Source organism: Grammomys surdaster, unplaced genomic scaffold (assembly GCF_004785775.1).
Source record: "Grammomys surdaster isolate TR1022 unplaced genomic scaffold, NIH_TR_1.0 724, whole genome shotgun sequence".
NCBI lineage: Eukaryota > Metazoa > Chordata > Mammalia > Rodentia > Muridae > Grammomys > Grammomys surdaster.
In genome coordinates this window covers 891169-906004 of record NW_021605143.1, presented here as the reverse complement: position 1 = coordinate 906004, position 14836 = coordinate 891169, and the positions used below count along the sequence as shown (strand labels likewise).

Genomic DNA, 14836 nt, shown 5'->3' with positions numbered 1-14836 from the left:
TTCTTTCTTTCTTTCTTTCTTTCTTTCTTTCTTTCTTTCTTTCTCTCACGCTAAGGATAATTAGCTACTCTGTTTCCTTTTAAACTCAAATGGAGTCACTTTCCAACCTCGTCTCAGATCGGTTAGTTCTGCTGTTAAACAACAAATTGTCTTACAGCACGCCTTTTGGACTAGTTGAAATCATCCTCCGCTCAGCCCCCACTGTCGGCTGTCAATCTTAGACTCTAGGAGACACGAGTCTCAGCCTGTTTGACTGCTTCCTGTCTGCTGTTCCTTAACGCTCTTCAATCTGGCCACTAACTCAAGGGTTAAAAAGTAATTTTAGAAGGCTCTCTCTTCTCATCATTACTTCCTCCTGCCATCTTTGTTTCTGAGGGAAATTTTCTCTTAATTTAAAACCCATCTTCCGAGGAATAAAATCAGAATAGGCAAACCTGACACTTTCCCAAGAGTCAGGTGCAGCTGCAAACAGAGGCAGGGATTTTCAGTTCCTAGCGAGCAGTAGGAAGGACCTCAGAGCCCAGAGGCCCCCTAAGGGAGGGAGGCGGTTTCTAAGGCAACCGGCCCAGGGAGGGGTTGGCTCTCGGGCGCCCTCCTCCCTTCTTCCTGGTAGCCCAGGGTACCGCCGGACAGCGTCCTCCCGTGCTCCGCGCGCCGATTGGCTGCTCGGGGCGCCCTCTGATTGGCTGCTGCGGGCGCCTCGCCGGCTGATGGCTATGAAGGTGGCGCCGGTTGATGGTTGACCGGTCGTTGGTTCCTGGGCAGGGGTCGCCGCGCGTGCGATCGGCTCACACAGGACCAGAGGGCGCGGACTGCTACAGCTCAACCTGGAACCCACCGGCGAGACCAGGCTCCGCCCGGCCATGCCCGCCGGGAGCAACGAGCCGGACGGCGTCCTCAGCTATCAGGTGGGCCCCGCCTCCCGCTCCTCCCCGGCTCAGCCTCGGTCCTCTGCCCACCGCCCGGCTCCTGCCCCAGCCGGGGTTCCAGGCGTGTCCCCGAGGGCAGGGGGAGGCCCGCGTGGGACGCCAGGTGGCGCTCCGGGTGGCCGGGGAGGGTGACCTTGGGCCGAGCCCGGAGCCACGGGCATTGCAGCATCCCCTGCGTCGCCTGCTGCCCGGTGTCCGGAGCAGTGACCTCCGTCCGCGGGTCCCAGTTGGGGGCAGATGCCGGCTTCTGGCCTTGCCTCGTTATCCTGTAGGTGGACGGACGAGAGGGAATCCGGGGACCTTGCGCGGTTCTTTGTGTTTTGACTCTGGTTCCTCAGTGGCTCAGAGGAAACCTTGCAAAGATCGGGAGGCTGGGAACAGCCCCTGAGAATGTGGCCGGCTTTGTGGATCCCTCCCTGCTGCCCAGACAGCTGACAAGTTCTGGGTAGGGATGCACATGGACCAGAAAAGCGGTGAGGTGTCAAGAGCCTTACGTAGTCGATACTAGAACTACAGGGGCGGCAAATGTTAGGAAGCATTGGACTAGGTGTGAAGGGTCTGTGGGTTCAGTTTCCAATCTGCTTCTCCTAGGCTTCTCGATCTGTGCAAGCTCCCCTTCTCTTGGAACCTCGGCCTCCCCATCTATTAAAATGGAAATATTTGTACGGTTTACTTCACAAGGCCGTTTTAAGGACTCTGTGAAACACAGTTTATTGTGTGATATCCAGTGAGTAGTAGCTTTCTGAATTCTCACACCGGCTTTCTTGTGACACCCAATCAGGTGTGGTTACTGCCCAGCAAAGAGGGTTTGAAGGAGGGAAGGGAACCGAGGCAGAGACTAGTACCGAGGCAGGAAGGGTGGCAGGTCTCGGAAGCAAATGCCGTGTTGACATGAGGAGTGGGTTCTGGGAGGAGGTACGGAGAACTTGCTTCGTGTGGTGAAGTGGGCATGACACTCCCTGCCCCTCTTCCCGGCAAATAGCCTTTGCCTGCCAGTCACAAAAATAGATCTAAGATTTTGGGAAACCTTTCCACATCTGATCTTATGGCATGCTGTGTTATAGTCAACCTCTGTTTGGGAGACAGTGAGCAAAAATAGACCACGCTCTTGCCTCTTCCAGCTGGAAGAAAAGGAGGAGAATTAGGCTTGTTTGTTTGTTTGTTTTGCCTTTGGTGGTTCTGGGGATGGACTGCCTTCTACTAGCTGGGCAATGGCTGGACCACTGAGCCATACCCCAGCCTGAACTAAGAATTGTGTGTGCGTGTGTTTGTGTGTGTGTATGCGCGCACGCACGCATGAGTGTTCACGCCTGTGATATCCAGTTTGATATCTGGTATCCACTTTATTTATTCATACATGTTCTTTCATTGAACATCAGCCAGCCGGTGAGCCCTTGGGATCTTCCTGTGGTAATGTCCCCACCCTGCCCCCGCCTTGCTGGCCTTTGACACAGGGGTACTGGGAGTCTGGATTCAGGTCTTCATGCTATAACAAGCACTCTCCCTACCTCCCTGCTTCCCAAAGTGATCATCCTTAGTCAACCACACAAAACACTGTAGACCTAGTGCTAGGAACCTGAGGCAGGAGGATGGTGTGTTTGAGGTCACCATAGACTACATAATGAGACTCCACGTCTCAGAAAAAAAAAATCTGCACAAAGGAAATGTGTCACTGTAAACTCAGGTGCTTTGGCAGCGTCCCAGACAGTCCTATGAGAGCATGCATGACTCAGACCATAGGAGAGTTTTCTAAAGAAGAATATTTGGGCAAAGGTCTGAAGAGTGAACACCAGCTGAAGGAAAGGGGAGGTCGAAGAACTTGGAAACAGCAGGATGTTCAGACGTCCTGTGGCAGATGTGGAGCAAGTTCTGGAAGGACAGTGTGGTGTAGCTACAGGAGCATTGTGGGGACAGTGTGGTGCAGCTACAGGAGCATTGGGGGGGACAGTGTGGTGCAGCTACAGGAGCATTGGGGGGACAGTGTGGTGTAGCTACAGGAACAGTGTGGGGACAGTGTGGTGTAGCCACAGGAGCAGTGGCGGAATGTGAGGTGTGTTCTGGGTTTGTATCATAGGTGGCCCCTGCTGAAGAAGCTGGAATTTACCCGAGGACCAAGAGCTGTCACTGGCGAGGGGGTGGGGAGGTTAGACTGGATAGAGGGCTCAAGAGACAGAGGATGGGGTCCTTATCAGGCTGGGGGTGTGTGTGAGGAGATCTGTCTGTAACATGCAGAGTGTGTGCAGGCTGTATCAAGTACACAGTAACACTTGGGTTATGTTAGTGGCCTGTAGAATTGTGTCTGCGCGCATAGTATGTTCCTTATAGTGAGCTAAGACACATTGTGGTTGATGGAATGGGCAGAGAGAAGAGACAGGCTAGGACCTGAGAAGGCAGGTGTCAGATACGGGAACTTGAGACTTAGGGAGGGAGGAGAATGAGGGCTGAGAGGGGAAATGGGAAGGGCTTGAGGGGATAGTTACCTTAGTGACCAAGCCTCTTGTGCTGCCTGGGGGACTGGACCTTACAGGGCATGTGTGTTGTTGGAAGCAAAAGTCTGAGACACCACAGCTGCACATCCTGACTCTAGACTGTTTTCCTGGGGCGGGCTCCAACCCAGACCTTCTGGCGCATCTGTCCACAGCTGCCCTCCATCCGGCAGCCGGAGGGGGTTTAGAAATGCAAGCCACGTCTTGTCATGTCTTATATCAAAACCTGTCAATGGCCTCTTGAGAAATGTAGAATAAAATCCAAACTCTGCCATGACTTACCAAGGTTTGACACGGCCGGCCAAGGCTTGCCTAGCCTCCCTGGACTCCTCCCCTCTGTGACCACGCCCTCCAGCTCTGGCTTGCTTTGCCTTTCTTTGGTATGACAAGCACCTTCGCAGCTCAGGATTTGCTCTCTTTCTAGGACACTCTTCCTCCTCATGACTCACTCGTGTCTCCTGACCTCCACCCCTGAGTCAGAGACATCGGTCTGCAGGGTTATCCTTGCTTCTTTCCTTCCCAGCACTTGCGTTCGAGTGTACTTGTCTTGATGTCCGGTTGTCTCCTTAGCTGGAAGCTCCAGGAGCCAGGGAAGAGGCAGATGGTCCTGTGTAACTCTGCCTGGTGTCCAGCCAGTGCTTGGCTGCTGGAAATGAACGGCTCGTGTGCCCGAGGCAGAAGGACCTCTCCTTTAGGAGGAGCTCTTGTCTACTAGGTAGGATCTGCACGAAAGAATTTACGGGCAGTCAGTGGCCCACACATACTGTACCTTTACTCAGGTTGTCGAGCCGTGGGATCTTTCCCCTCCCCTCCACTGAGGAAAATCCTTTCTGACCTTGCAGGCAGGCTCCCTGTAGCCCTACCAGAGTCGGACACCCAGGCTCCCTGTTGGCACCACCTGCCACAGGTCCTCCGTCTTCACCCCTTGTGAACCACACAGGCTCCTTTCTGCATTCACCCCAGGCTCGCCTATATTTGCTAGCACTGCCTCCTTTCCGTGTGCCAGGCAGCATGCTAGGCTTTTTCCGTTCATCTGGAGGTCACCTTTTCTTCTTTAGTTACAATGCTGAGGGTTGAGCCCGGCTCACTTTGCCTGATCTACTCCCAGTCTCGTACCCCAGCTCACCTTTTCTGCAGCTCCGAGAATTATGCACTGTTACTGTTTCTACTTCTTAGATGAAGAAACTGAAATGTAGTGAGCTGAAATGTAGACTTCTACAAGGGCAGAGCCTCCTCTCTCGGAAGGCTGCGTCCTCAGACACCGTGCATCCCAGAGCTGTAACCTCTCGTTAGAGCGCCTGGCCCTGAGTGAGCCCTGAGACGAGCTTGGGAAAGCCTAGGACGGATGTATGGGATGTATCAGAGTGTGGCTCACGGAGTGAGGGGGCAGCCCAGAGGCTGAGTTAATGAGGCCTGCATCATTTACTTTGCAAACTCTTGGGAGGTGTTGCTGAAATTTCAAGAGCTGATGGGCTCTTTAAAGGGAGGGCACTAATGGAGGACAGCAAGAAGATAGCTTTAGGTAAAGCCCCCACTCTGGGATGGACGGTCTTCCAGCCTCACAGTTCTCCTGGTCAGCATGTGCAGAACTGCCCAGAGGGAAGCACTAGAAGGGAAAGAAGCCCAGGAGGTGGGACACCTTAGATCTGAGTAAGGTAGTGCTAGGCCTCACTGGACCGACCAGGGAGAGTGGAAGCAGTACTGAGAGAAGCAGAGAAGCCTGGCTTTTATATGCTCCAGCCCTGGCACGCAGCAGAAGTCTTCAGAAAACCAAACCCAAACCCTGGAGCTGAGCATAGGGGTAAATGACTGAGATCCCACCCTGGGAAGCTAGAAGCCTGCGGATGAGCAGTTCAAGGTCAGGGGAGGTGGATCAAGGTCAGGGGAGGTGGACACTTCTGTACAAGCCTGACCATTGGAGTCTGAACCGTGGAACCCACGTGAAGGTGGAAACAAGGAAAAGACTCCACAAAGCTGTCCTCGGACCTCCACAGGTCTACCACGGCAAGCACATGCCCACACACAATCATTCCTCCCTTGCACACATAGACACAGACACAGACACGCACACAGGAACCCATGGTGGTGTGATACCTAAGAAAGATGGATCGGCAGTAAAGAACACTAGTTACCCTTGCAGAGCACCCAGGGTCAATCCTCAGCACCCACATGGTGGCTCATAACTCCAGCCAGGGCCTCTGATAACCCCTTCAGAAACCACACACCCATGTGTTTCACACACACATAAGCAGGCAAAATGCTCACACATATAGATAAGTGTAAAAGCAAGTTCACAATTAATCTTGGCTACATGGAGTTCCCATGTTCCCACACATGGCGTGTGGGAGATGACTGAGGAGTCCAGCGGCGGACCAACCTAACGCCTGTGTCTTATGGTGGACCTGGAACAAACTTCCGGGACAAGAGTTCCTGAGGTTGGTTTCTGGTGTTCAGTGGCTTTGCCACGGGAGCGCAGTACATATTTGCTGAGCAAATGAATGGTCAGCTCTGTTGAGGGCCTACCTACTCCTGAAGGCCCAGGGCAGTTTATGGTAAGCAAGCGGTAAGTGTTTGCTGAATGCTACTGAACAAAACCTCCAGTTCCAGATGGAAGTTTGCCTCCTCCCCCATTGCAGTACAGTCCGCCCCTTCACCCTCCCAGCACGTGCCGGGGTGTGAGAACCTGCGGCCATCCTCCTCTGGCCCTCACCAGCTCTGCTGGGGAGCTCTGTGGGAGGGCTGTGGGCTGACTTGCTGAACAGGGCCTTGGACATAGAACAGGGGCAGCCGAGGCTGCTCATTTACTTCCTTCAAAGCTGCAGGTAATCAACTCAGTGCTGTTTGCCTTGGCAGAGCAGCCACGGTCGTCGTCAAGACAAAGAGAAAACAGCCTCCTTGATTCTAAACCCGCTGCTAGGTTACAGCTGCCAGCGCCTTGGGTAACGGAGCCTCTGACCATTTCCCATAAGGTAGGGAGTGGGTAGTTAGGAAGTCACACAGATTCTGTGTTGCTGTCCCCTGTCTTGTCAGACTAAGCCCTGCTGCTCTCGTCGGCTTGTAGTTCCTGCTTCAGAGCCAGAAATCACATCTTTCAGGCTCTGGTTTTCCCCTCAGATCTTCTCTCTGGTTTTGCTTTTCTGCCTCCTGCTTCTGTGGATGAGTGTTTTCTTTGCATGTATGTGGGCGCTCCGTGTATGTCCAGTTACCACAGAGGCCAGAAGAAGGCATGGAGTTCCCTGGAACTGGAGTTACAGGTGGTGATGAGCCACCACATGGGTGCTGGAAACTGAACCCAAGTCCTTGGCAAGACCTAAAGAAAGGATCTTCCTTTGTAGCCCAGGCTAACCTAGAATTTACTATAGACCAGGCTGGTCTTGAACTGGTACTCTTGCTACTTCAGTTTCTCAAGTGCTGGATTACAAGCGTGTGCTACCATGTCTGGCTTTATAATGCTTTTAATTACATGTGATTCCTTTGCAGGTTACAAATTCTCAACAGTCTTACTGGACGCTCAGTTGATCAGTGACATGATCCACGTTAGCTGGGCTCTCAATTCTCTTCTGAGGGTAAAATCACAAACCCTGTTGTCACTGTAGCTTAGATGTACGCCTCTCCAGGGGTCATCGTTCTCCAAGTCTAAACAGGGGTGACTCCAAGTGGGGTTCCAGGAGAGAACCACGGAGCCACTGTGCAGTCTCATTTCCCCGCAGACTGGAGAGTGGGAAGGGAACGCATGGCCAGGGACTCCTGCTACAAGGCTGGTGGACCACGTTTCCTTGTTGTTGGGCGTTTGTAGGCATCGAGTAATGGAAGGCACTCAGGCAGGTCCGGCCTTTCGACCTTGTGACAGAGTGTTGTCTGCAGAAGTTCATGCTTGAGAACTGCATAGCTCTTGAGCTACCAAAGAGATCTCGTCTTTGGCCTCGTTTGTTCCAAGCCAGAATGAGAGAGAAGTAGAAATCTGGGCCAGACTCGGTGAGTGGGCTTTCAAGGGACCAGGAAGCAGGCGTTGTGCTGGTGAAGAGGCAGGTGGACTCTTCACAACCGGAGGACTGCTGGCAGCAGGACGCTTGGGTGTGTAAGGGTCTGAGCACCGACTGCCTGAGAGGACAGTGTGAGTCTCAGGCTGTTCTCACCGCAGGCATGAATCCACGCTCAGATTTCTGGAGCTCTCAAAAACGACCAGGTTGTTTGCGTTGAGCAGTATTAATACATAATTAATAATAAAACTCGAGCCTTCCTGCTCTTCTCAGCTCTTGTGAGCTCTTAGCCTTGATTTAAGAACATGTTGGAGATTAGGTGGGGTAATAGCTTCAGCAAAAATGGAGGCATAAGTACGTGTCCGTTGAAATCACCCCCCAGTTCTAGTCGTACCAACTTGTTTGCCAGCCGATGGGGAACCCCTGAGGTAGGGCCGAGGGGCACCCTGTGCAGAGTGCTCACCTCGGGAACACAGAGCTCGTCTCTGTGTGGCTGATTTTTAAGATGGGAGAGTGCATTTGTGCTCAGGAAAGACTGTGATGCTGTCTTGTTCTGGCCGGCAGTGAAGGCTGGGTAGGATGGGAGGGTATACCATGACCAAAGCATTAGACCCACAGGGTGTGGTGGGAGTGAAAGGCATGTTTGAGATAAAGTTTGGAAGGGCGATGGGTTTCATTTGGGCAAGTCCATCTCCACAAGTCCAGATGAGACAGCAGGGCTCTACGCATGGCTTCTGCCTACGACTGTCATTCCCTGCTGCTTCTGGGCCGTGACCTGGAGTTAGGAACATTATGTAAGATTCATCCTGCTCCTGTCTTTTAATTTGGTCATTCCTGGAAGTAAGACTTTGACTTACCATTCAGATCTGACTCATTCTTTTTTTTTTTAATTATTTTTTGTTGAGAAAGGGTCTCACTGTGTAGTCCTAGCTACTTAGTATATAAACCAAATTGATCTTGAACTCAGAGATCCACTTGCCTCTTGAGTTCTGGTGTTAAAGATGATTCTATCCGCAGCTTCATTCATTGTCTTTAATAAAATTTTTTTATTTTTTGAAATTATAATATATCATCTCTCCCTTTTCTTTCCCTCCCTGCAGCACCTCCCATGCACCCCCTTGCTCTCCATCTCTCTCAGATTCATGGCCTCTTTTCCTTTGCTCACACATGCACACACACACATACACACACATGCATACACACATTCACATATTCACACACACACACACCATACACATACAACACACACATGCAGATAGGTACACATAGACACACACACATGCACACACATACACACAGGTGCACATGTGTACACATGTACACCCGTGTATACCTATACATGTACACACATACTACACACATGTGCACACAGAGATATATGCATATACACAGACATACAGACACACATATGCATACATATACCACATACTTGCACATACATGCATGCACAGCCACATGCCCAGACACAGACACACAGATGCATGCACACACACAGACACACAAACACATATGCACACATTCGTGTACACACACTCCTAAATATACACATATGACCTACTCGGTCCACATGTTACCTGTATGTATATGCTCCCAGGGCACATGGTATTGCATAACTAGTTGGTGAGGTCTTCCCCAGAGAAGGCCAGTTTTTAAGGCTTATAACAGTGGTTTATCTCTCAATACCTGCCATGTAATGCCAATGGTTTAATGAAAAAAGTTCACTTTCATTTGTGAGTGTGTGTGTGTGTGTGCACACGTGCGGGTGTGTACGGTTGTGAACACCAGAAGAGGGCGTTGGGTTCCCTGGAGCTGGAGTTTATTGTTGGTTGTGAGCTGCCTGGCGTGAGTGCTGGGAACCAAACTTTGATTCTACAAGAACAGCAGTGCTCCTAGCAGCCAAGCTGCCTCCAGCCACACAATTTCAGTCCTTCAATGTGAACTAACACCTCAGGTCTTCTTATCCGGTCCTGGGACCCTCCAATGTCCTTAGCAGGCAGCATTATCAATGAGCCACTAGGAGGGAGTATGGGAAGGAGGCTCACTCGTAAGGAGGGTCTCTCTCTAACTCACTACTCTTCTCCCTCACTCCCAGCCTTTAAGCTTGCGTAATGTGTTCCTTGTGACTAGTCTCTCCCAAGCCACGAGCTCTTCTGAGAATCTGGTAAAAGCTATGGACTGCCCCCCACACCACTAAATGCACATACAGCCATCTCCCCGCTCCAGTGGTATCCTAGAAGGTCACAAACTACACGTTGATAAATCCTGCTTCCAGAGATAGTGATGGCTGCAGAGGCAAAGAGAGCCAACCTTTGTGGCACCCGCTGCAAGCATGGACCAAGAGGTCTGAGATTTCCTTTTCAATTGAACAATTTCAAACAAACTTGGCATATGCTTGAAAGTTGGGGAACATTTCAAATGTATATCAAAGGAGAGATATTTGCATAATGAATCATCATGTATCAATGACTTGGCATCTACAGTGAACACACACACCACCATCTTGTCTTCTCTGTGTTTCCCTTCGCTTTCCACAGAGCTTATAGGGATACACACTGCTCACAGGGACGCACGCTGCTCACAAGGGCACACGCTGCTTATCTGGGTGTACACTGCTTACCTGGGTGCACGCTGCTCACAGGGGTGAACACTGCATACAGGGGTGCACACTGCTCACAGGAGTGCATGCCGCAGACAGTGTAGGCAGCTCTGCTGGCCTGTCAGAGATGCTCGAGAACGAAAGACACATGCTTCCAGCTGTGAGAAGCTCATGGTCTATGTCCGGTGTGGTGGTGGATGCCTTTAAGCCCAGCAGAGGCAGGTAGATTTCTGAATTCCAGGCCAGTTAGGGCTACACACTGAGATCCTGTCTTAAAAAATAGAGAAAGAAGAAAGGAACTCATGGACTGATAGGCTCGGTAAGCAGAACAGGTCGTTTGTTTTGTTCCTGTTTTTTTGTTTTTATTTTCACTTAAAAATGGTTCCTTGCCTGAGGACTTGGAATGTTGTAAAATAATACCACATACGTCAAACCAGGCTTTTCCTTCCCCTCCTCATCCCTGCCCCTCTCCAGGGTCTTTCTGTGTAGAGTTCTTGGCCCGGTACTCACTATATAGCCCAGGCTGGCCTTGCACTCACAGCTGTCTGTCTGCCTCATTTGTGAATACAGTATGAATTTTATCTGAAAATACTTCAGTGTGTCTCTAAAGTGTTGGAGAGGCCTCTGCACATCAAGGGCAAGACTGGCGCCCTCTCTCTCTCCTGCTGCACTGGTGCGCACTCTCTCTCCTGCTGCTGCACTGGTGCCCTCTCTCTTTCTTCCTTTGCACTGGTGTTCTCTCTCTCTCCTGCTGCACTGGCGTGCTCTCTCTCTCTTCCGCTGCAGGTCCTCATCAGCGGACCTCTCTTCCATAGGTCACATTTGTTGTGATTTTTAGAGATTTTGTAATAGCTTTATTTTCACAGCACTATACGGGAGGGACAGGAAGTTCCCGTGCAGCCCTTCCTCCCACCCCCGGAGCAGCTGTCATGCTAAGGCTATGTCCGTATCTTACATTAGGGCGGGGTCTTAGTGTCGTACCCTGCCCCAAACTCCTCTGCACTGGACTGTAAGCCCCTCCCCCTGCCCCGGGAGGACTCTTGGGTTTTAAGTCTCCATAGTTTTGTCTTTTCCTGAATGTCATAGGACTGGGTGACGCAGTACACAGAATATTCTTTTCTTCTTTTTTCTTTTTCTTTCTAGCTCTTTTTGTTTTTATTAAAAGAACTTACCTAAAACTAGTGATCCTCCTGTCTCAGCTTCCTGAGTTTTGAGATCACAGTTTGTGTGTTCATCTAGAGGGACATCTTGGTGGCTTTTAAGTATTCAGCAGTTATGAGTTGAACTGTGAACATCTATGTTCAGGATTTTGTGTGGATTTAAGTTTCAGTTTTAGTGGTAAATACCAAACAATATATCACAAAATAAGAACATGTTTTTGTGCCGGGCAGTGGTGGTGCACGCCTTTAATCCCAGCACTTGGGAGGCAGAGGCAGGCAGATTTCTGAGTTCGAGGCCAGCCTGGTCTACAGAGTGAGTTCCAGGACAGCCAGGGCTACACAGAGAAACCCTGTCTCGAAAAACCAAAAAAGAAAAAACAGAACATGTTTTTGTAAGAAGCTGTCCTCCACTGTGGCTGCAGACACCTGCTTTTTTTTCCCCCAGCAGAACCGAGAGTTCTGTTGTTTTCCATTTGGATACGGTTGTACCACGCAGTGCACTTAGACACCCAGCACCGGGACTACACCCGATAGTGTGAGTAAAGGCTGGACTCAACAGCTCACACTAATCCCCACACACTGAGAGGCCAGCCTGGGCTGCAGAGCAAGTTCTAGACCAGCCCGAGCTACAGGGTGAGACTTCTTCTCAAAACCAAAAAGGAAAGAACAGCTCCCGATGCTCCCTGTTGTGGTTCCTCTCTGCTGTTCTGACTGGGGGTGCTTAGACACGTTGTCCTGGTTCTCACCGGAACCGACCTGGAGCCTGTCCCCAGCCCGTGCACTGTGGTACTGTGAATAGATTCTGACATCGGCACACCACCAATTTCACATCTGTCTCTGTTTTGTTTTTTATTTTAGAATTCCTTTTTAATTTATGTGTATCTGTGTGTCTGTGTGTGTGTGTGTGTTTGCGTGTGCTTGTTCCTATGGAAGTGTGTATACCTCTGTGTGGGGGGGTGCTTCTGCCTATGGACGTGTGCATGCCTCTGTGTGTGTGTGTGTGTGTGTGTGTGTGTGTGTGTGTTGGGGTGTTCCTGCCTGTAGAAGTGTTCCTGCCTGTGGAAGTCTCTCTCTGTCTCTCTCTGCCCTTTCTCTCTCTCTCTCTCTCTCTCTCTCTCTCTCTCTCTCTCTCTCTCTCTCTCTGTGTGTGTGTGTGTGTATGGACTCCCGTGGGGCCAGTAGGTGCTGCTCCCTGGAGCTGGACTTACTGTAGTTTTCAGCCATGTGAGGTGGTTGCTGGGACCTGAACCTGGGCCCTCTGGAAGAGCAGTGCATTCTTAACCACTGAGCCATCTCTCCATCCCTGATTAGAACATATATAAAATATTTATAAAATAAGATATTCAAAGAAATCTGCCTTCTGTCCCTGTGCTTCTGTCTTATTTTTCTGTTCCCTGTAAGTAGCTTTAAAAAATAAGCTCTTGTAACGTATTCTTTTTAAAAAAATATTTTATTTTATTTTTTTAATGTGTAAGGACGGGTGTTTTGCTTGCATGTATGACTGTGCACCATATGCATGCAGTGCCTGTGGAGGCCAGAAGAGGGCGCTATAATCCCTGGACCTGGAGTTACAGATGGTTGTGAGCTGCCATGTGGATGCTGGGAATTGAATTAACCACTGAGCCATCTCTCTAGACACTTTATTCCAAAGTATAATCAAGCGTTTATGCTCCATCTCCTTTTCTTTGACAAAGTGTAGCAAATCAGTTTCTTTTCCACTTTGCTCTCCAAACTTACTATTCTATCTTGGAGATATTTTTCATTGTGGTAATAATATGTATGTATGTATGTATGTATGTATGTATGTATTTATTTTGGTTTTTCAAGACAGGGTTTCTCTGTGTAGCCCTGGCTGTCCTGGAACTCACTCTGTAGACCAGGCTGGCCTCGAACTCAGAAATCCACCTGCCTCTGCCTCCCAAGTGCTGAGATTAAATAATATGTATTTTTAAATACCTATGAAAGTAAATTATCAGGTTAATTACTCTAACTGACATTTGACATTCTATTTCTCTAAAAAAATTATTTAAGTTCACCTCATTAAAAATATTCTTTCATTGTGGAGATAGATTGCCTGCCTTCAGTGTTGTGTTTGGGGGCATAGAGGGACAGGGTGTAGTGAGTGAGTTGGGGATCTGAGCCATACCTGGAGGGAGGGTGAGGGCCTGATGGTAAGCAAGGCCATGCAGAGGTGAGGATGTGCCCATATCCCTGGGAGACAGGAGCCTGACTGGAGTTGCACACAGGACAGGAGAGCCGTTTATGACCATGTGAAGCATGCTTTGTCTGGATAAAGTCAGTCCAGTGAGGTGGGAGGGTCTGAAATTACAGCCATCCTTTTAAGGAAGACTTACTAAGCACACATGGTATGAACATTTCTGTTTTAAAGCATTTCTTTTTAAAAGATGTGTTTTCTTTTAATTTTGAGACAGGGCCTTACAGTGCAGCACTGGTTAACCTGGAGCTTGCCCTGGAGACCAGGTTGGCTTCTGCCTCCTGAGTGCTGAGATTAAAAGCATGAAATACCACACCCGGGTTATTTCTTGTGGGTTTTTGTTTTTTGTTTTTTTGTTTTGTCTGCTTTTTATATGTGTATGGGTATGCCTGAGTGAGTGCAGTTGCCCAAGGAGGCCAGAAGAGGGCGTCAGATCTCCTGGAGCTGGAAACTGAACTCAGTCCTTTGCAAGAGTATACACACTCTCAATCACTGAGCTGCCTCCCCATATACACACCCCATAGATATATCATTACTAACTGGAATTACAGTATGCCGTTAGGACATAAAAGTTGGTGGCTGGGTTACTTCAGAAGTGAGGGGCAGTCACCTCTCAAGGCCTGCTGGTGTTTACCAAGTTCGAAATGGCTCTGCAGGTGTGCTGGCTGCAGGTGTGCTGGCTGCAGGTGTGCTGGCTGCAGGTGTGTGGCTGCAGGTGTGTGGCTGCGGGTGTGCTGGCTGCGGGTGTGCTGGCTGCGGGTGTGCTGGCTGCAGGTGTGTGGCTGCAGGTGTGTGGCTGCAGGTGTGTGGCTGCGGGTGTGCTGGCTGCGGGTGTGTGGCTGCAGGTGTGCTGGCTGTGGGTGTGCTGGCTGCAGGTGTGCTGGCTGTGGGTGTGCTGGCTGCAGGTGTGTGGCTGCAGGTGTGTGGCTGCAGGTGTGTGGCTGGGGTCGGTTGAAAGGACGAGAGCGGCTCAGCCTTATTTTCTCCCAGTGTCTCTGTGACTTTGGGTACGGTTATTTAATGTGCTTTAGGTCTGGCTACTCACAAAACAGGAAAGAGGATGGCTGGCCGGCATATTTGCATCTCAAGGTTACTATGTGGTTCTAAGAATATATGTAAGCCAGCGCGTTTCCTCTCTGCGTGTCTCAGAGCATCTTAGTATACACTGGTTTGAAGTATTTGGATGAATGGATATTTGTGTATTTTTGTGACTATTTGCATATCTGTTTTTAAACAGAGAGCAGATGAGGAAGCTGTGGTGGATCAGGGTGGCACCAGCACAATCCTCAACATTCACTATGAGAAGGAAGAGTTGGAAGGTAAGTCCAGGGGGGTCAGACTTGCCTTGCCCTTAGGATACCTGGGTTCACGCCATGACTCCTTCTTTCTGTCTGAGAGACTCTGTGGGGGAAACAGTTAACTTCCTTAGCCTCTTGTTCCCTTGTCTTCTACAAAGAAAAAAAAAAAAAA

The 14836-nt window shown here is 50.0% G+C and overlaps 1 protein-coding gene across 1 annotated transcript in view; it reads left to right on the top strand.

Annotated features, from left to right (window-relative positions):
* Positions 1-681: 681 nt before the first annotated feature.
* The window catches only part of Slc4a8 (solute carrier family 4 member 8), a 57778-nt gene continuing 43623 nt past the window's right edge, over positions 682-14836 (top strand). Inside the window, exons 1-2 of the mRNA XM_028782247.1 lie at positions 682-908; positions 14604-14685. Of these exons, the coding sequence (XP_028638080.1) occupies positions 864-908; positions 14604-14685 (127 nt within the window). The 5' untranslated portion in view covers positions 682-863. The remainder of the gene's footprint in view (positions 909-14603; positions 14686-14836) is intronic.